At 40.8% G+C, this 22,297-nt stretch overlaps 1 protein-coding gene across 2 annotated transcripts in view; it reads right to left on the bottom strand.

The window, feature by feature from the left end:
- The window catches only part of doc2b (double C2-like domains, beta), a 148,432-nt gene that overhangs the window by 22,648 nt on the left and 103,487 nt on the right, over positions 1–22,297 (bottom strand). For both annotated transcript variants that reach the window (XM_061056155.1, XM_061056156.1), the window contains 3 exons: positions 17,285–17,359; positions 7,909–8,018; positions 2,560–2,686 (listed from right to left, as the gene is read on the bottom strand). In XM_061056155.1, coding sequence (XP_060912138.1) covers positions 2,560–2,686; positions 7,909–8,018; positions 17,285–17,359 — 312 coding nt within the window. The remainder of the gene's footprint in view (positions 1–2,559; positions 2,687–7,908; positions 8,019–17,284; positions 17,360–22,297) is intronic.

Here is a 22,297-nt window from a genome sequence, read left to right as displayed (position 1 = left end):
AATATCACACATGTGCACACATTTTTGTTAAAGTAACTTGCTTATTGAAACAAATAGGAGCGCTTGTGTGTTTGTCTAACATAGAAAACATTCATCTGACAAGTCAAGATAAAGATCTTATTTTGAGATGTGCAAAGGAAAAATTAAGCCTGAATTTGCTTGTAATAAAGGGAAAAAACATTGAAGATCGCAGCGGGCTAAATTTGTGTGTCTACCGATTTAGATAAAATAATCTAATTCCAACAAACTCGACGTGTGTGTATATTCTGATCGCTGAATTGACCTCATTTTTTCCCTTTCTATATCTTGATGTAAGGGGCTTTGTCTTGACTTGTCAGGTGAATGTGGTTTACATTATTACAGAGCTACATACTTCAGAAAAGTACAGGAAGTTACCATCTTCGCTCGCAGGATTTACACCTTCTAACCATCCCTAAAGCCCCGAAGTACTGAATTAGGAAAAAGGGCGTTCAAGTTCTCTGCTCCCTCTTTTTGGAATCGGTTGCAAGATACTTTAAATCTGCGGGAGCTGGTTTCCATTAATGTTTTTTAAAGGTCGTCTTAACGATCTGGAGGCAGAAACATCTGACTGTAGATGTTTCAGATAACTCGTATTGCCCCTTTTTGATGACTTATGACAGATTCTGATGAATGGTTCTTTTTGTGATTCTTGTATTTATGTTCATTGTTGTGTTTTATGTCTGAAACCCTGTAATTGTGCCGCTGCCTGTCTTGGCCAGGACGCTCTTGTAAAAGAGATTTTTAATCTAAATATATATATATATATATAAGTGTGATGAGATATTTTTGACCAGAAATGAGAGTTTACACACCTGTCATGTTTTTATGCACACATAGTACACTGCCAACACTGTGTGTAGGATATCTGCCGGCACATTTCCTCTTTAATATCTGTGCTGTATGACCTATGATAACAATTATACACATTAAGAAATAACATCTCTCCGACATACAGCTCCACTAAATAAAGAGCAGAGCCCGTGGTGAACGCTCTGTTTGATACACAAACAGCATATTGTGTATTTTAAGATGCTGTTTCACACTCCCACACGGACAACAAAGCATACGAGAGGAGCAACAGGATTCTGTCACTAGAAACACAAGTCAGTGCTCCACACTCTAAAAATGGACGATCCAGAATTACACCGTGTTCATTCTTTATAAAAAAACATAAACTGTGTGGGCTTTTTGAAAAAGGATATTCAATCACAGTTCAATGATACTCCACTCTCCTCTCATGCTCTCATCACACATAATCCACTCCATCGGCTCAGAAACACGGCGCTGCGATCTACCCTGTGGTTTAACAGTAATCCTCATAGATACCGTCGGTGATGCGTCCTGCTGTTCTGCATGCAGATTGTTACTTTACAGTACATCCTCAGCGTGCTGTGTTTCCATATAAAGCCAGATCAGACAACGCTTTTATCTGTTTTATGAGCAGGACTAACAAAGGACATGTTTTAATCCATTGTTTGACAAATTATTTTGGGATGGAATCTTGTTGGAATCACATAAAAAAAAGTGACTTCAAACCTTCCAAATATTGATGCCATGTATTCACAAGCAGACAGAGCGAGTCAGCGGTGGAGCGAGCACATTTCAAGCACCAAGCGCCGTGATTGGATTCTTTTTCAATATTAATATTAATCAAGACGGCAAACACGATCACGCAGCAATAATCCCTGATCTAATATTAAATATGGTTTATAACTGTGAGGCACACGGCAAGAAATCACAGCCAACTCACACACACTCACATAAACGCACACACACGCACACACACGCACACACACAGAAATACAAGGACTATGGGAAAGATTTCTAGAATATCAATCCAGAAGGGCAATGTTTTTTTTTTTTTTTTTTTTTACAATACCGGTAAACGCTAATGTAAACTTCAGTATTGATTGATGATTATAGGAAGAATATGCAACATTTTGATCCAGCAGATGTCGCCCTTGAGCTCCAGCATGAAACCAAAACAACTGGCGCTGCATTGTTGTGTTAGCATGCTAATGCTAGCGATCTTTATTCTGCTCGTATCTTCACACTGCATGTAAATTTACCTGAAATGAGCGTGATCTAGAAACACAGTTAAGCAGTGAGTACAGTATGTTATTCTTCTTTTCTCTAGTCCCTCAATTAAACAACTTTTATACGTGAGGGGAGGAGTCAGCCGGCCGTCCCGGCGATGTAAACAAAGTGAAGATAGGACTCTGAAAACTCTGAAAACATCACAGACAGTGGGACTCGGGTGTTACACCCATTGTAGACAGTCATGACTCACAGTTATTTTCAGAGGAGATACTTCATTTCTACATTTAAGTGTGAAAAATCATTTATTCTTCCTTCAACAAGTTTACATTTTTGATTCATTTTGCCCACATCTGTTTTTAACCATTCATGCAACCACTCTGTAAAAATGTCCCCCCAAAAATTAGATGTTCTGAGCCACATTAAAAGCATCGTGTGTGCCCACATGTGTGTGTGTGTGTGTGTGTGTGTGTGTGTGTGTGTGTGTGTGTTTGGACTCACAGGTAACTGTTTCTCCAGGCAGTTGTTGAAGTTTTTGATTTGGTTGGGCTTCAGCTTCTTGAGGGGGATTCGAGTTTCCCCGATGAACTCGTTGTGTCTGAATTTGTCCTCGTCACACACTGAAATCCTGTCAAAGAGAAGAGCAGAGCGGGTGAATGAAGTGAGGCTCAGGGTTCAAGTCGCACAGAAGAGGCTTTAAAACCTTCAAAAAACAGTCATTTTCCACCTGCAGCCCATCATCCTCCATCACAGGGACTCAAATCTCTCCCAAATCTTCTCTTTAGGACCAAACTGCTCCCTCTGACTCACTGCACTGAAACTCTGCAAGAAGAGAGATCATCAGCTCCGTCAGTGTGACAGAGGATGATGTGATAATGATGCTTCAGGAAGCGTTCGGCCATGTTTGAATCTAAAGAGTCTGAATGAGAGGAAGTGTCTGATGATTGATGACGGACATTAGTTCTGCATTTGTACCATTTTACAGAGCAACAAGTTATCTCTGTTTTATTTCTGATAACGAATGAAAACAGGGCGCCGGAGAGCATAGCGGTTGTGTGGTGCGCCCCATGTACAGAAGCTACAGTCCTCGTCGCAGAGGTCATGGGTTCGAATCTGGCTTCAGCGCTATGCTGCATGTCATCCTCCACTATCTCCTCCCAACGTTTCCTGTCTCTCTCCAGCTTCAAATTGGGGGCACTAGTGGCCTAGTGGCCTAGTGGTTAGTGCGCACGCCCCATATACGGAGGCTGTAGTCCTCCAAGCGGGCTCAAACCCGACCTGTGGCTCCCTTCCTGCATCTCATTCCCCCTCTCTCTCTCTTCCTGATTTCTGACTCACTTTCCTATCTCTCTAAATAAAGCCCAATAATAAACTTAAAAAAAGCAAGAAGTATTTAGTGCGCATACCCCCCCCCATCCCCCCTTTAAGGACAGAAGAGCTCAAAATGAAAGCTTTTGAATTAGGGAAAATTATTTTGTTAGGAGCTCTAGCTCTTTCATTAAATTAAATCCACCATCTTTACATCTAATCAACCAGAATTCAAAATGATTTAATAAAGCTCAGTTCCAGAAAGTGAAAAGTTTCAAACATAGAAAATCACTCTGCAGGTCAAACCTGCGTTTTTTTTTATTTTACAGTAAACAAAATATGTGAGGCGGTTTCCATAGTAACATAATACTTATAGGTGAGTGTTAAGAACTGTAAAGGAGGATGCTGAAACTGGAGCACCAGTGTTAAGCCAGTGTGGAAGCAATACTGCCTGAATGTCTTACAGCGTGATGACAGCCGAGCTTCTTTAATTAATGCTGAAAGTGAGTTTAATAGAAGTGTATTTATGTATTAGTGTCTACTCTGCATCTCCTGGAATAAAGTCATCATCTGTTGCATTGTGCTCACGTCAACACCATAACAACCTCGAGTCCCGACTTCAACATGAAGACATCAAGCCGCTCTCGTCTTATTCACTCAATTAGTTCAGCTGGGATTGGATTGTGTCATCATGCACGCCGCATTCAGCTTGTTTACGCATTTCTATTATTTCTCTATTTTTCTGTTTGCGCTGAACAAATAAACACAACAAACATCCCTCCTTTGGATGCATTAAAAAACATCCTGTGATGGCGTGCTTTCCGGTGTGTTCTCCAATCAATAAAAAAAAAAGAAGACTCATTATTCCACAAATTCATGATTGTTGGTGAACCGAGCAGGAGACCTCAGATAATAAAAGGCACACACACACACACACTGCTCTCTGCAGACAGGAGATCTATACTCCTCTCCCATTTCATTAAATTCATAATAAATGTCAATTATCGGCGTTGGGCGAGGCTTCTTCTTCTCTCTGTGGATCTACGTCTTCAATAAATGCAGAGAGCCGTCTGTATGTAAGCATGCATGCAGTGTTTCAGGAGTCAGACTCGTGCAGAGGATTACGGCTCGTTTTCAAGTGTTTTTCTCGGCATAATGAGCCGACGTGTGGAGGGAAACATGCACCCGGCGGCATGAGTAATATGTGTTAGCGTTGTACTTTGTTGTGGAACAAATGAAGCTCAGAGGATATAAAGAAAATGAATAACTTATCTGCTATACGTGCAACAGGTGGAGCTGAATCTAAATTGTAATTTACAGAAGAAATAAGGTGTTGCCTGCCCTGGAAATGTGGAGGCTTTTTTTTGTTTTTGAAGTATTGTTCCTTTTCATTACCGTTGATATTTTGGCTCGTGTACAGAAAAGCGTCCATCAGATCATTCTGAATCTTATCTGATTTGACTTTTGACATTCTTTGATAAATGGACTTGAGCTTGCATTTTTATTTTCTAGTCTTCTGACTACTCAAAGTGCTTTTACACCGCAGGTCACACCTACACATTCACACACTGATGGTAGAGGCTGCTGAGTAAAGAGATAATCAGGAGTAACTAATCCCATTCATACACATTCATAGGGCTCTAACGAAGCAGGGGGAGCAATTTGGAGTTAGGTGTCTTACCCAAGGACACATCGGACATGTAGCTGCAGGAGCTGGGGATCGAACCCTCGACCTTCCAGTTTGAGGCACGACTAACTCGTGGCTTGGCACAGACCACTGATAAAGTTGTCTGGGAATATTAGTTTAACCATGACTGCCACAAGATGCTGCATACATATTAGTAATCTAAGGTTTCAAGAATGAATAATTACATTTTTTAAGTAATTAAAAAATAAAGTGATCAAGCATTAAGTGTTTTCTGATTACACCGCACACTGTGTGGGATTCTAAGCTGTCAGATATTTTCATTCTCCATCATCCTGCACAACAATCCTTAAAGCAAAATCAGCAATAAATAAATAATGATCAGATGAAGCAAAACAAGATCCTTAAAGCGTCTTTGAGTATTTAGAAAAGCGCTATATAAATCTAATTTATTATTATTATTATTCTTATTAATAATAATAACTGTACAGCTCCTCCTGTGCACCTTTTGAACATTTTATTTTAATATTTTACATTCACCAAAACACCAAACTGGGCGTACACTGTAAGATTTCACCTCAGTTTAGACCGAATGTACGACACATTTTTAAGTTTAGGTTGAATTTCAGCCTGATGGAGGTCCGGTTGGTCATGCATTGTAATTTATAGCCCGCACCAGAGAGCTTGCACCAAGTTTGCAACTACCTGACGTGCAGGATGTAAACCACAGACATGGCGACACTCAAGGAGGATGATTATGTAAATTCTGAAATCAAATAAACATGATACTAATGTCAGTTATCAACAGAAACATCAGATCGGCTCAGGTGACTGATGACTGGCGGTCAGACTCAGAACACACCGTCTGCACCGTCTGCACTCGGTTTCTTCATCATGCACAAACATAACAGTCCTGGTGTTTGGCTACAACAATTTACCATGTTAAACAGGCGACTTTAAGACGAATGCGTCCGTAGATATCGAAGTTGCAGCGGCTGATGAGAGCAAAATAAGGCCTTGTTTAACTTTTCTTTATAATAACACTCATCTGATATGTATTATATGATAAAGAAATATTAAAGCAGCCAGCTGAAGGTCATCAATGTTTTTGAATAGCAACACCTTTCTGGTTTCATCGTCGACTTCTAATATGAAACGTTTTATTTAGACAGACATGTTTGTTTCTGTGAAGTTGAAATGACACATCGCACAGATTTAGACAAATGTGGATTTTGATTTATCTGTTCGTCTCCAAAACTTTAAGTTATTTTTGTCCCCTTCTGCTGTTGACTCGATCACATCCCCTCTGCCTCTACACTGCCCCTACAGGTCATGTGTGTACTGCAGCCTGTGTCCGCGCTGCGATCAGTAAACCTGACTCAGTGGACGTGTAGCGTGTGTGCTGCTCGGGTGAGCGATGATATCGTGGACTGCACACCGCCCACCGCTCACTTGAACATAAAGTATGGTGTGCTGTAGCCTCAAAGAGATTTCACATATGATTACACAACCTCCTTCAGCTCACAGCTAACACTTTGGTAAAAATAACAGAGCTAAGAAGAGTGAAGTAACACTTCTCTTGTATAACACGCTCATGTTATCATGTTCCAGGTTTGAAGTCTATCCTCGGGTGTCGTAGTAAGAAGATAAACAACGCTGAACGTTTTTCTGACCCAAACAAAAGTTCTGTTTGGAAGTTTCACCAATCAAGGATTCCATCGTCTGTTTACCTGATCCGAGGTTTTCACCGGTTCAGGTTTCATTAAAAAAACATTTCTAAAATGTTTCTTATAAAAAAAAGATTCTGCAATAAAGAAGACAGAGAGAAGAGGAAGTGACAAACATCAACGCTCCCTGAAAAATCATTTTAATAAAAACGTTCAAAACACAAACGAGGCTGAGGCCAAAACACAGCAGAACAAGGAGACACACATGTCATTGATTTACCATTTCCCCCTCTATTCTATCATTTCATCCCCTCACATACCTCGTATCCTCTTGTCTCCATCTTTCATTCCTTAATTCCTTCACTTCAATTGATCTCATTTCTCACTCCCTTCCTCCTTTTCCTCCCGCGCTGTTTCTCTTCTGCCTTTGTTTCTTTGTTTTTCCTTTATCTTCCCTCGGTCTTTCCTCTCCCTCTTCTCCTCTCATTTTGATCCATCCACTCTTTTCATCCCCTTTCCTTTCATTTCCTTTCCTTTCCTCTCATTTGCTTTCCTTTCCTTTCCTTTCCTCTCCTTTACTTTCATCCCCTTTCCTTTCCTCTCCTTTCATCCCCTTTCATTTCCTTTCCTCTCCTTTCCTTTCATCCCCTTTCCTTTCCTTTCCTCTTCTTTCCTGTCCTCTCCTTTCCTTTGCTTTGCTTTGCTTTCCTTTCCTTTCCTTTCCTTTCCTCTCCTTTCCTTTCCTCTCCTTTGCTTTGCTTTCCTCTCCTTTCCTTTCCTCTCCTCTCCTCTCCTTTCCTTTCCTTTCCTTTCCTTTCCTGTCCTCTCCTTTCCTTTCCTTTCCTCTCCTTTCCTTTCCTTTCCTTTCCTTTGCTTTCCTCTCCTTTCCTTTCCTTTCCTTTCCTTTGCTTTCCTCTCCTTTCATTTCCTTTCATCCCCTTTCCTTTCCTTTCCTTTCCTCTCCTCTCCTTTCATTTCATTTCCTTTCCTCTCCTCTACTCCATTATTCTTCCATTTTCCACTTTGATCTCATTCTCCCTTCCTATCCTCTTTTCTTCTTCTTGACTTTTTCACATTTTCTTCTGTCCTTCACTTCATTTGCTTTTATTTTTCCTTTCTTATTAAATTGTCTGCTTCCCATCCTTCCTTTTCTTCTCGTCTCCCTCCTTTTCTTCCCTCTTTTTCTTCATGCTGGTCACACACTCTGCAGGTCGTGCGAGTCGAGGTTACCTGAGTGTTTTGCGGACCATATCCTCGTCGGTGATGCCGTAGTAGGTCAGGGTCTCGCTCCAGACGGGGTTGAGTGTGTTGTGCAGAGTCTTGGTTCTAAGTTTATTGGCCTGAAAGACACAGAGAGAGAGAGAGAGAGAGAGAGAGAGAGAGAGAGAGAGAGAGAGAGAATCTGATCATTGAACAGCACTGAGCAGCATCATCGACCGAGTACCTGCTCTACCTCTTATACAGCTCAGGAGACTTCATCCCTCAGGTGTCAATGAGTTATTGAAGGGCTGCCAGAATTTTTTTGAAACATCCCTGAAAAAGTAAAAAAAACCTCTGAGCCCTGGTGAAAATCTGTCAATGCACTGACGTCCAAGCCAGCTCGCAGAAAAACACGAGCTGGCTGCTGCTTGCTTATCGAACACTGCTGGGAATGAAAAATAAACAGCAGAATGAATTTACATGAAGTGACGGGCTTAGAATATTCCTGTGCGTGCGAGAGAGTGAGTGAGTGGTGATGAATAAAGTGAAGTTAAACGGTGGCTACAATGAGTCAGTTCGGCCTCAGGCTGCCATATTTGTGTGAAAACAATTCAAGGACAACATTACACAGACATATGAGGCAATCGACACCTGAGGACATCGTTCAATGAAGCATGAATATGAGATAAAAGGCAACACAAGGGAGTCCAACATAAAATAGAAACCTGTTAGTAACAAAGAATTGATAAAACACCATGAATACAAAATTAGATTTTTGATCACACATTAATATTTAAAGGAGCAGTATGTAACTCTGACACCTAGTGTTTAAAATGGGTACTGCAGTCCAAATTCAAAACATTAGAAAGAGCTGTATGGGGCGTCCAAAACGGCCGTATGTTTTTTTTACCGCCTACCTTCTCTGGTCCAAACAAATCCAGAGCATTCAGGAGCAGAATCTAAAATTAGAAGGAGGACATACCTTGTTGTCAGAGAAGCCGGCACACAGGCGGTTATTTGAATAATTCTTTATGTCTATCTTTAGTTGGTTTCAATGCTTATGTCAACTAGCCTGTCAGATTAGCCTCCAGAGCAGCAGCACAGGCCGGTATTTAAAGACTGTGTCACGGGTTATTTGACTCATAAGTGAAATAAAACTCTCCATTAGCGCATGTGGTTTCAGGGATTTGTCTGGTCTCTCAGTGAGCAGACCTCGCAGAGGCCCTTTGCATATTCCTGCCAGTAAAACAAGATGTCGTCACCTTCCAGGCCGCTCTGCTATTCTCTCAGCTCGCTCTCCAAATAATCATTAGGCTCGGTCTAAGAGCCTCATTAAGAGCCACTAAAGAGGTCATAAGTTCTGCTTGCACTCTAATCAGAAGTGAAGTTTCACGCTCGGCTGAGGAGACAGATCACAGTTTCTTTTCCCCCAGAGACCAAAATCAAACAACAACGAAAATGCCTCTGATTTTCCCCACATTGCACAGTCAACGCCGGCGAAGATTTGTGACAGTAGTAGTTCCACTGTTTGTCTGAATGCTGATAAACAGAATACAGGCAACACTTAAGGGCCTGATTGGCTGAGAATGGATTGCTAGTCGCTAAAAGCTCCAAAATTGTGCATCATTTGCTCCCGCTATCCGCTCCGTCCTTTAAGGTCAAATTCACAAAGCATGATGATGATATGCAGGTGCAAACTAGCCATTAAAGTTTCCCTTCTCTCTGTGGTTAGCTCTTGTTTTGGCGTTTGAATGGTGAAAGAAAAAAAAACCTGCAACACTTAAGTGGCAGCATGACGTAGTTCAGGTCACTTACTGACATCCCTCAGCCTGCAAGGCGACTATTGCTCATGCGCACATCACAATTGCCATGGTAACGCGATATATTGTTAAGCTCTATAAGCAGCATGCACATCTTAATCTCATGCCAGATTTAATTAAATAAAGATATTTTAAGGCCATATTTCTCTATATTTGGGCCTATAAAAACAGATGTGTGACACCTTTAGGATCTTTGTCAGCCTGGATGACATTTGGCATCTATCCTTCTTTTTTGTCTTATAAGTGAGGTGAACACAGTTTGGAAGTCAACATCTTTGTGATGTAAACTGTGTTCCTGGACTGTCTTAATCTTCAGTGTGAGCACCTGCAGCTCAATGTGAGTCCCTCCTAAAAGAGTCTCCAGCTCCACTAACTCTCCACACCTCTTTTTGATTTCGGGGGGCCCGATCTTCATGCAAACATGCTCCAATAATTGACGGGTGGGAACCTTTTTTAGCCTTGGTATAGCTGAAATGTCTTGTGACTCGGGTTGCTCATCAGCCCCTCAATCTGTGAGCAGGTGCTGAATTATTTCCCCTTTAGTGCACGCTGATCACCGATGTAGCAGAGAAACCTCCCTCTGCACCGCAGGTTCACTGTTCTTTTATATTTAATTCACCAGCCGAGTTAAAACCACCGGCCTTTCATTATGTCTTTGCAAAAGGATGTCAGCCACTCAGGGCTGCGTTACCTCTTTGATTAAATACCTGTTGAGTCATGACTTCAGGTCAAGTCATCCACATCTCCGGCCCACGAGGAGACTGACATCTCAACACATCTCCATTTCAACTTCTCACTCCGGCTGCCTTTTTGTGATCCTGCCAACGATCCACTTAGAAAATTTGGAATAATTTAAGTGCCCCCCCCCACACCCCCTCATTTGTCAATCACCTCACCTTGAGAAAACTAAATGTGACTGCAGTGAGGAAGATGAATAAACAGTTTTCATTTAATGATGAATATTCTTGTTTTTACACAAACAACACCTCAGCAGCAGCTCTAGATCTAAACTGCAGCCTCCAAAAGACTAGTCAGATTCATTTCCTTATAACCTGATTTCACTGTCATGCACAGAGTATAAACTGTAGTTTGCAAAGTTTCCACTTACGTAATCAACAAGCTGCACTTCTGCAAATTAATTTTCAGAAACGTTCATTTGACGAGATCAAAAAGCAGGAAAGACTTTGATACAAATAAGAAAGAAATGAATAATTAACGGCATCCCACAAGGTCCAAACTTAATCATTTCATTCAGATACAGAATAAAAACTTGTTATTTGCATTTTTATACAAAATGTGGTTTGTGTGTGTGTATGTGTGTGTGTGTGTGTGTGTGTGTGTGTATGTGTGTGTGTGTGTGTGTGTGTGTGTGTGTGTGTGTGTGTGTGTGTGTGCGTCAACAGCCTTCCTGTTGGAATCATCTGCTGATTGAGGCAGAAACAATCAGCGAGAGGCTTATTATGTGGAACCCCGCCAACAGACCTGCAAATAATCACACAGCTAATTGATTAAATTCAGCAGAATCACACATCCTGCACCCATGACTCACAACACACAATCATCACCCTCCATCCTGTCATGTTTACCGTTCTGCTCAGAGGGTTCCCCCCCCCCCCCCACCCCCGCACACTGATAAAAGCTCTGACGCTTTTCTGCTTCAGAGTAAATCATTCAAAGCTCTATGTCGCAGTCTGATATCTACTTTTATATTCATTGATGCTAATTTGGATAATTAAGGGGCGCTGATAGCCTAGCGGTTGTGTTGCATGCCCCATGTACAGAGCCTGTAGTCCTCTGCCGTGGGTTTGAATCTGACCTCGCCCCCTTTTGCTTACACTTTCTCCTCGCATCGTTTCCTGTCTCTCTTTAGCTTTTTGTGGGGATATTTAAAGGTACAATATGTAAAACTTTTACACTAAAATATCAAAATGAATTAAAAATTGACTAAACCTAGGTTACATATTATTTTGTTGAGTACTTACATTACCTCAAAGATTTCCAACAGTTTTCAAAGCCAGAGAAATTCATAATTTTACAGCTGTAAACAGAGGTGTCTTGTGGTGTTGGAGCCGCCATGACTTACACAACATGTTAATCGTTGCAGTGGAAACAGCGGATGTTACATCAAAGAACAGCTGTATAATAAGGACGTGGGAAAGCTGCCGTACTGTTGCTGTATGTATATGATACTCGGACACATGAGCTCGTCGGTAAACATATTCTCTTCCTCAGTTCGGTTCTCTTGACTACGGTCAGCTCCGAGTTAGTGGCCGGGTCGGGGTGCAGTAGCAGGAGAATCACTCCCATGATTCCCCACTGGTGGCGAAAATTACACTTTATTGAGTTGTTGTCAGAGAAGCCAGCACTTCAACGTAGCATGTTTACTTAATGTCTGATCATACAGTAAGGTTACTTTATCATTTCATTCAGAAGATATCTTACAGATTGTTCCTTTAAATATTGAAATAAGAAAGAAATAAGCAGACTTAACTTTGTAAAAACAAGTATTTGAAAACAAGTTAGCTGCCATTAGACGGATGCTATAAGTTTAGAAGCCATGTGATGCGGAGCGTTGTGCATTAATAAGTATGTATACTGTTTGAGTATAATGTAGTCGGCTGGGTTCATCATTTGAGCGTGCCAGAGGAAAATGGCCACCACAGGAACATGGTGAATGGAAACTCCTGCGACAAATAATCTAAAGAAAGTTTAGTGCTAAACACTTGTGGAGAAAAAAAGTTGTGTGTACTTATAAAGAAGTTTTAACAAACCCATTTAAATATGCTTAGAGAGTGCACTGAGACAGAATCTTTTGAAGAAGGGAGAGCCAGCATCCATTAACAGAAGATGTACAGTAGCACTTTATCAGCCGGGTGCGGGACGGAGAAGCTGGTGGGAGCAGCAGATGGCAGGGGGGAGAAGCCAAACTCAATGGTGCAGAAAACAAAAAAAAAGCCTGTTCCTTTAGCCTCTTTCAGCCTTTGAAGAACTAAGTGATGAATGATTTACCTAGAGCCTATCAATAATGAGAGGAGTGGCCAAGTAACGACTGGATTACTGCTGCCAAGTTTAGGACAAAGCATCGAGATTTACCGCAGCTATCAATACAAACAAGGAAAACGTTCCAAGGCAACTCCAAAATCCAAAGCCCGGTATTGATGTTAAAAGATGTTTTGACCCATCGTTAGTCACCGCTGAAGGTTTTGTGCTGCATAGCATGACCCAGCCTTATATCCACAATGTATTTGTAAAGACTAACCTACAGTAGCGGACCTCGTCTACTTGATACTCAGTTTCATTTCAGCACCATGTCCTGCTCGGTCAGAGGCAAATAGACAAAGTTTGCAGTGACAGTAGGTGACCTGCTTAAGAGCAGAGGTGTCAGGTAAAGAAGTACAAATACTTCATTACCTTACTTAAGTAGACATTTTGGGTATCTATACTTTACTGGAGTCATTATCTTTCAGCCGACTTTTTACTTCTACTCCTTACATTTTAAAAATAGCCTCGTTACTCCTATTTCATTCTGGCTTGTCATCGTTCAAAAAAACACAAAAAAAACACAAAAACCTATCCAGATAAATCACGCCATCCGGATAAAGTGAATTTGATTGTGGTTGGATGAGAAGTATAAACATATAGCATTCTGACACGCTGTGGAGCGGCCTAAGCTTTTGTCCTTAATGGCATTTTATTCCCCTTACATTACTTTTACTTTTATACTTGAAGTAGTTTTGAAACCAGTACTTTTACACTTTAACTTGAGTAAAAAGCTCGAGTTGATACTTCAACTTCTGCAAGTCTTTTTAAACACTAGTATACTTCTACCTGAGTAATGAATGTGAATACTTTTGACACCTCTGCTGAAGAGGGGCCCCATCTGACAGCACCCACTTGTTGCGCTGCTTTCCTGTAAAAACATTTGTCAAAGAAAGTCAAAGAAGGAAAAGTGAAGAGGAATAAACCGTCTGGGTCTCTCTCTCTCTCTCTCTCTTCCCTCATTTCTACTGAAGTCGTCAAAGTTTAAATTTTTACTTTTAATCTAAGTCACAATTTGTTGACTGCTATGGAAGTAGAGGCTCCACCCAGAACTTCATCAACCATCTTTGGGTTATCATCACACACACAGTAGATGTTTTTATACTTTTGTCAGCGCTTGGAAATATAAACTTTTTAGTACACAAGGTTGTAAGGTGGGCTGCACCGTGGTTTCCGTGGTTACGATACGATCAATTCACTTTTTTGTCCACTTGGAGAAATTTGTGTTGGACTCACAGTGCTGCCGAACATTCAGCCGCTTCCACTCGAATCAATAAATAAAAATAATAGAATGGTTAGCGCTTTTGCCTCAGAGCGAGGAGAGCCTCTCTGTGTGGAGTCTGCATGTTCTCCCCGTGCATGTGTGGGTTCTCTCCGGGTACTCCGGCTTCCTCCCACAGTCCAAAGACATGCTCGTTAGGTTAACTGGTGACTCTGAATTGGGATTTGTGAGTGTGGCTGGTTGTCTGTCTCTATATGTCAGCGCTGTGATTGACTGGCGAACAGTCCAGGGTGTAACTCCGCCTCTCGCACAATCACAGCTGGGATCAACGACTCCAGCCCCCCCCCCCCCCCAATGCCATCAGAAAGACTTTTGGATGTTGTCTCATAACAGAATAATTCTACCTGATTCAAGATAATGAATGACTCATAACAATTAAAAGTTGTCACAAAGCTGTGAGGGTGAAATTAATAACGTACTGTAGATAACATTTCCATTTAGAACAAATTATTCACTCCACTTTACCATCAAAGTATTTTTAACCACAGCATCTTGTATGGACTCCATCATATTTTCAACACGTTGGTTTAAAGCTCGTTCCGCGAGAGCAAACAACTTTGGCAACAAGTGACCAATATTGTTGCAACAATCAAATCAGTTGCATTATAAATACACTCAACAAATCTGGTGCCTCGTTGGGATTCAATCTTCCTCGGGATGAAATCTGTTGTTGGGATATTCTCACAGATGAAGTGTACAGGTGGTGGATTTCTCCTCTAACTCTCCTGATTAAAGGGCGGAGCTATATCCAGACCTACAGCAGGCAGACACTTTTCCATCCATGTGTTATGCGACAATTATTAAACCATTGTTTTATTACAGTTGTCAGGCCCTGGGCTTTCTCTCTCTCTCTGTCTGTGGCTAATTACACATTCTCCAGCGAACAATCACAACTCTCTCCAATTAGAACATTTTCAAGAACACAAGTTGTGTCAAAACAAAGCAGCAGCGTTGTCTGCACATTCGAAGCAGCCAGTAATTTATTTCAGTCAGATATGAGGGCGAGATGGAGAACGTTATTAACACTGTGTGTCTCGTTGCTCTGGACAATAAAAGTCCCAACACTTCGTCTGGCTGAAGCAGACAGTCGGACAAAGTGGCGTCGATGACAATAAAAGAGAGAGAGGCATATGCACGGCACGACATGTTGACTGCTTCCATCGGTCTGCAGAGATTTCTCAGACTCATTAGTTTATGTGGAGTGTTTAGTTCAGAGTTCAGAGAAGCAGCGTGGGATGTTTCTGCAGAGAATAATTAAATAATGTGCAAAAAAAACAAAACATAACTTTTTAACATTTCTCCATTAAGATAAAAAAAACATATTTTAATACTAAAACTCATATCCTTTATCTAGCTTTTTTGTGACTAAAAAGGCCCATCTGAAGATTCTTTTTAAACAACCTCACAGCTTATTTTTAATCATTGTTGTGTTGCTCACATATACGGCTTTCACACATGCAGAAATCTCCTGAAAAACTCTGGATATTTCCAGGAGGAGCTGTATGTGTGAACGCAAACAGCTGAATTGTTCACCTGGAGTTTATCCTGACAGACCGCTAGTATTTTTTTATGCCGAGTGAGCTGACGTGAGAACGCAGCCCACTGGGGGGGGGCTCATTGCATTTAAAGAGACACACACACCAAAACGGAGCGTTCTGAGAGAGCTGGTTTATACAGGGTCACAAACCTCCTCTGGTGCTTGATTCATGTTATATTTTGACCAAAGCACAGATGTTTCATTTAGACCACAGGGGGACTGTTTGAAAAGGTGAGATATTAGATATCTTACATATTGCTCCTTTAATAATTAGACATCAAGAAAAACGAGTTAATCCATCTTTTTAAATATCTGTCGGTCTTAACTTCACAAAACAGCAGCCTGGAGTCAAATGCCCGGAGTCTGTACTTAACCATAAAAAAGTCGATATCAAAGGAACAAATGAAACGAGTTTGAAAAGGTATCTGAGTAAAAGGGAGATGTGAGTCAGGTAGACTGATAATCACACAGCTCCGGCCTTCAATAAGCCGCTTTTGTGGAATGTACCCATTCAATGGATCCATATTAGATTTGAAGACTTTAATGAAAGGATTAAATCAACCTCAAGGCCTCCTCAGAGGCGCAAGCAAATTAAAAGATTCATTGTCTCATAAAACATCCAGTGAGTCATCCTGTGCGTTGACATTCAAGATGGATTTTTTATGTATGTGATTCATTTATCCGCGTTTTGCGATCGTAAAGATGGAGGAGTAATGATTTCAGTTTGACGTGATGGTGTGCTTACATCATGACGAGAGTGAAGTAAAAGCACACTGCTGGGTACATTAGCGCGGTCAGTGTTTGTTTAAAAACCGAGCCTTGCAGAGACGTGTAACCTCCCTGTAATGCTTCAAGATTCACAAATTAGATTATTAGCCTTTGGCCTCATGTGGGTGTCTTTGTGGCCCCGAGAAAACCACAAAAACACATCAGTACAAGAAGTTATTTTCCTGAAAACTCAGGCACCCAAAATGATTTTAATCTGCAAAGAGCCATCTATTGTCATTTCAATGATGGACCTGTAACCTGCAGACCAGCAGACAAACATTAACCAACATGAACTTCAGTTCCCGTCACAAATTAAAAGATTGTCTCTGATCATTTAACTCATTTTAAAGCTTCATATTTCACAGCTTCTCACTCCTGTCCTCGTGGTTACAATCTGATAACTTGCCTTTTGTTCTTGTTTTTATGAAATCATGAATAGCAGAAATAGTGCAACACGTTGGGAACTACTCATGTTGGATAACAAGAGAAAAGTAAAGTGAGAAGAGTGATATACAGAGTGATACGCATTCAAGTTTTAAACAGCAGCTGAAGGAAAACAAACCGAGTCAGTCCGAGGCCATCATCAACGTTTCAAAGACAAATGTTGGTGTGACCCATTTACAAACAGTAATCAGGTACTTAAAAAACATCAAAATTGGTAAAATAAATTCTCAAAACACCAACAAAAATTGAAGTTACTAGAATTTGCTGAATTGTCGGGTCACATCCACATGTGTCTTTGAATCGTTGGTTTCCTTCAGCTGCTGTGTATCTTTATTATTCAAAGTTTAAAACTTTAAAGTACTGACATTATCTTTCCAAAGTGTTCTTTATGAGGAAGCACTGATTGCATTTGAGGGTTTTTGAGTTGAGCGAGCCAAGGCTGTGTTGGTAAGAAGAATGTTAAAACCATCATATTGTTTTGTCGTATCAGGAGCCGGAGTCGAAATGATGTCTCACCTTGCTGGCTCCTGGCAGTAGATGCAACTTGACGTAGGGGTCGGAAAGCCCATTGTGGTCCATCGGCTTAAGCCCCTGTGAAATAAAGGTAGAAAAAAACACGTTATGCGTTACAGAGAGTCTAAATCTCCTCATTAGCTGCACCCTAGAGGCAGAAATGTTCATTAAGGATCTTGTGATTAGGGGGCAACTGAAACCTAGAAAGTCATCGTCTTGGACCACAAATATCCAAATGTGTAAAGAAGACAAGTTTATCCTAAAATGTCCAATGTTCACATTAGATTATAGTAACGATGATCTCCTAATGTGGGGGGACTTTGGCCTACAGCTTGGTAGAAAGGAGGGATGGGAAATGTGTCATGTCCACAGAGTGGCTAGACCACTTATTTACTGCACTATGTAACTCATCTAAAAACAGCAGCTTGTAATGAAAGAAACAGAGCCGATAAAATCCAGACCATACAGGGTACAGAAGCTCATTTAAGTTTTTTTCTCAGTCTCATCCTTCTCACTGTAGTGATGGACTTCTCGGACTTAAAATTAAGATTTGTTTTGCAAAACTTTTTCTCTGAGTTGTATTACAGCCCAGCATCACCTCAGCACTTCTTTCAATAAGGGTGAAAAAAAAAACCTTTACATTTCTCTGGGAAGCAAATCGATGAGGCTGAGAGAGGGAACAGAAGGTTAAGGCCACTCGTAGATGAACCAAATGAAAACAGCTTATGTGGGTGTCGACAAAGCAAAGATATCTTAAGTGTTTCAAGAATGAAATGCAGAGGACCAATAAAGCGCTGAGAGCACTTACTGGTTGGTTTTATTTTCTCTGACCTCACGTAGGGTTGTCTTTCATGTTTACTTTCTTTTATTAGTTCTTCAAGAGGTAAACCCATTCAGAATTTTTCGTTCTTTGAAGTAGGAGTGACAGCCTCTTAAAACGCTGCTCTGCAACAACGATATCAAATCGTTTCAATCCAAAAAGTGCCAAAACGAGAAAAAGCACAACTCAAAAAAACATGGTTGTCATCATTTAAGCCCTACTTTGTATTTTATGGGTGCAAACAAGGCAGCCTCAAGTGGACACTCAGGGAACTGCAGGTTTTTGAACTCCTGGAGGTTGCAGGTTTGGACTGATGGAAAGCAGACAGCTGCACGTTTCATTGCAAGCATGAAGTGTCTTTGTGGATAAATGATGATGATCGTTTAAATTCTGTCCCTGTCATCACTGAATGACTTTGTAAGCCCAGTACCAGTCAGGTTGTTTGATCTAGTTTCAGAGCTATGGTTGTGTTAAATTTAAACAGTGGCCATCGAAGGGTTACAAACCAACAGGAGGGTTGTTTTGATCCCATCAGTGATGAAAAAATAAAATCAAAATTGTCATTTTTTAATCCAGTTAAAGTCGGCGGCCACTTCTTTCAAACCTCTACAACTTCAGTTTGTAACGAAGCTTTTCTTCTTCTCTCTCTTTCTTTATTTAGTCGCAGAAACAGAACATATCACATAACATACTGCGTCACACACCACATACTGTACAACACAATACATATGGCAAGGCACAGACATTAAACAGAACATATAGTGGAGACGTGGGGGGTGTGAGTGTGAGTGATAACCAGTGGGTGTAGAGTGAACATATGCAGAGGAAATAGAAAGAAGATATGCGCGTAAAGAAAGTTGTCATAGAGGCTACAAGGGAAGGAGGGGAACCAAATGATTGCTGCTAAATGTCAGAGGAATCTAAATCAAATCTTTGGTGGCTCTAAAAGTTTAACGCTGGATGGAATGAAATGTTGTAATAAAGCTGTAGCTGCACGTCCTTTATATCTTTGCCAGTGTTATTGCCAATTTCCACAAAGTCTGTGCACGCTGCGTACTGTCACATCACAGGAGAACTACAAGATCACGCGGGAATAAAGAGAAACACATGTGAACAACATTTTGCTTTGTCTATTCATGTTTGATATGTTGGTGCCTGTTTAGACGTTCTGTTAAAAACATGATGAAAAATACGATCGATGTTGTGTTTTATTTTGAAATTGACCGGATGCTCTGTGTGTTTCCTTGTCTGACTTCCTGTCCCGGTCAATCTATTCATTCAAAATTTGAGATTTTATGTTTGTTTGTTTTTCTTAACTTTATTGTTTGTTTGAATGAAATAAAATCTACTAATAAATAAAAAAAATGATGTTCTGCTTGACGTGTGCTTGCAGCATGCTTCATTGGAAAAATGGACTTGAAGTGTATTTGGAAGGGAGCAGGGCGTAATGGCGATGCTGGCAAGCGCCGGAGACTGACTGCGGTGCTTGCTGTGGAAACTGGAGCAAGAGTGGTAGCGTAATGCATGGTGTTGAAGAACCACGGCACACATGTGGAGATTATGTGGAGATTGGCAGTCAGGGTGGTTCTCTAAAAAAGTTTGCACGTTTAAAAATCTGATTTTATTGAGTTTACTAAAGTTAAGTCTGTGAATACTTGCACTGTAGGGTTATCTTGCCAATAAAGCATACTGCAGTCTGTTGAATATTTGAGAGTAATCAACCATGAAACTGTTGCATATATAAAATATGGTCTAATTTCAGTTTGGCACACTGAAACGGCCCCCTTTGTGGATGTATTTCCTCAAACAATAAAAAAAAGCAGAGCGTGTAAATCATCCTCGCTGCAGGATTTTTGTAATCCTACAGAAAAGTGAAGGAGGAGACCCTGACGGTTTTGGAAGTAGATTTTTATGGCTGCTCTGTGTTGCCACTCTGGTCTATTGAGGACACCGTCAGTGAGAAAATTATGTATGTGTGCTTCTTCTACAATTGATTTCACTCTGTGATTGCTGAACACTGGTGAATATGTGAGATTATGAGATGCAGTGTGTTACAAATTGTTGCTGAGCAGACTGAAAATGTGGACTTTCTTTTCCTGTTGTCTGGCTTCATGCGCATTAAGGAGGAACTTTGTTAGTCTGGCTTAGAGCCGACAGTGTTTCTGTTTGAAAGATTCATCTTTTGGATATACGATAAGTCATCGTCTGCGCCCGATGGAGAGGGCGATGTCTCATAACGCTGAAATATTTATGTCTACTGCTGATCTCAATCATCTAGTGCGTCTCAATCATACCACTGACTGTATGAGAAGATTGATTACTTTGACACCTTCCCTGAGGTGAAGCCAAACATTTGGAGATCCCCATACTGACCGGCTGCAGTATTTGTTATAAGCTCCGCCTCCTCCATGTTAACAGATGGGAAATAAATCAAACTACATGATAATTAAATGTTTCTAAAACGTGGTTTCTGTCATTCAAGTTTTTTGTTATCATGCTGATTTATGACCAAGTGATCTTTTTACATGAGATGTTTTTTTTTTTTATATCTATAGAAAGAGGTGAAATGATGATTGACAGCTCTGTTGACCAATATGGCTCCTGCAATGTTCTCTGCTTTTGTCGATACCTGTAGTTGAAAAATTACCCTTAAATAGTGTACCTTTATCTTCATCTGTTTTCTAAAATATTGTCGTTTACTTAAAGCTATCTGTTAGTGTAGTGATCTACATGACACAAAGAGAAACAGTCAAAAAAGACATCATGGATTATAAGCAATTCATAATTCAGTAGGAAAAAGCCTAGAACACCCTGCTGCTTTATAATCTTGCAAACAAATGATTCTTTTCATATCTGGCAAATCCTGCAAACAGCCGTCATGCTAAGACAAGAAAATCTTGATTATGAGCTTGGTGCCATTATTTTAATTGTTCCCCGTCTTTATGGTTTTTCTCTCTGATGGACCAAAAAGGGGAAAAACAAAACAAATATGACGTCTCTTCATCCACAATTATCAGGCTTAATAGAGGATCCGGGCTCCGAGCCGAGCACTCAGCAGGAATTACTGGCAGCAGAATGACACACTAACAAACACCAGCACGGCTCCACATCCCGAGAGCACACAATATAAAAACCCACAGAGACACTCTCTTCTTCTTTGGCCCGCTCTCATAAACATGTCTGCATTTTGATACCACAGAGACAGCACGGTCTGATATTTAAAGAGACGACTCTGACAGACATCATAAAAGCAGACAGGGAAATCAGAGGAAGAGGAAAAACAACAAATATTTCTGAGTCTGTTGGACTTCATTCAGGTATAGCACAGAAAGTAAGAAATAATTTCAGGAGGATTATACTTATAGTTAGGATTTTGTCACGCTGCGGCTTATTTTCAGTGAAACTAAAATATGAGAGATTACTGATAAATACAATGTAAAGAGAAAGTCCCTCATATTGTGTTTTTTTAACAACGGCATGTTGATTCTTAAAGTCCAGATGATATCAGGAGTGTCAGATTTTCTGCTCTAACCCACCCCTGACTTCTTAGCAGAAGGGTCAGCAGCTTGGAGATGGTATAAGCAAGAAATATTGATGTTACTGAGGCATGATGACGTCTGTTTACAGGCGTAGTGACGTTAATAGAAGCTGCAATGTTAGCATGCTAATACCTTGAGCTAACAGCAGCAACATTAAAGGGGACATATTATGAAAAATCTACTTGTACAGTGTTTTTGAACATATATCTGGGTAACCTGAGAGTCTACTGACCCACAACATGTGAAATAAACCCATCCAGTCCTTTGTTTGTGGTCTGCATAAGTCTTACAACACAGAGAAAAATGCTCCGTTTCAAATGTGCTCTCCTTGTGATGTCACAGTGGGATTCTAGTAAAATAATCCCCTCCCCTCCCCTGATATCTCCACCCATGGACTCCACCCCCAGCCTTGAGCAAAACTTTTGCGCAGATCCGCCATTTTTATTCTCACTACAGAGGAGTGATGTCTACAGGGAAAACTCAGGGGGCGGGGTTAATTGCATTTAAAGAGACACACACACCAAAACGGAGCGTTCTGAGAGAGCTGGTTTATACAGGGTCACAAACCTCCTCTGGTGCTTGATTCATGTTATATTTTGACCAAAGCACAGCACAGATGTTTCATTTAGACCACAGGGGGACTGTTTGAAAAGGTGG

This window comes from Labrus mixtus, chromosome 14, assembly GCF_963584025.1.
Source record: "Labrus mixtus chromosome 14, fLabMix1.1, whole genome shotgun sequence".
NCBI classification, from domain to species: Eukaryota; Metazoa; Chordata; class Actinopteri; order Labriformes; family Labridae; genus Labrus; species Labrus mixtus.
Note: the sequence above shows the minus strand (reverse complement) of the source record. Positions and strands in the feature narration are given on the sequence as shown.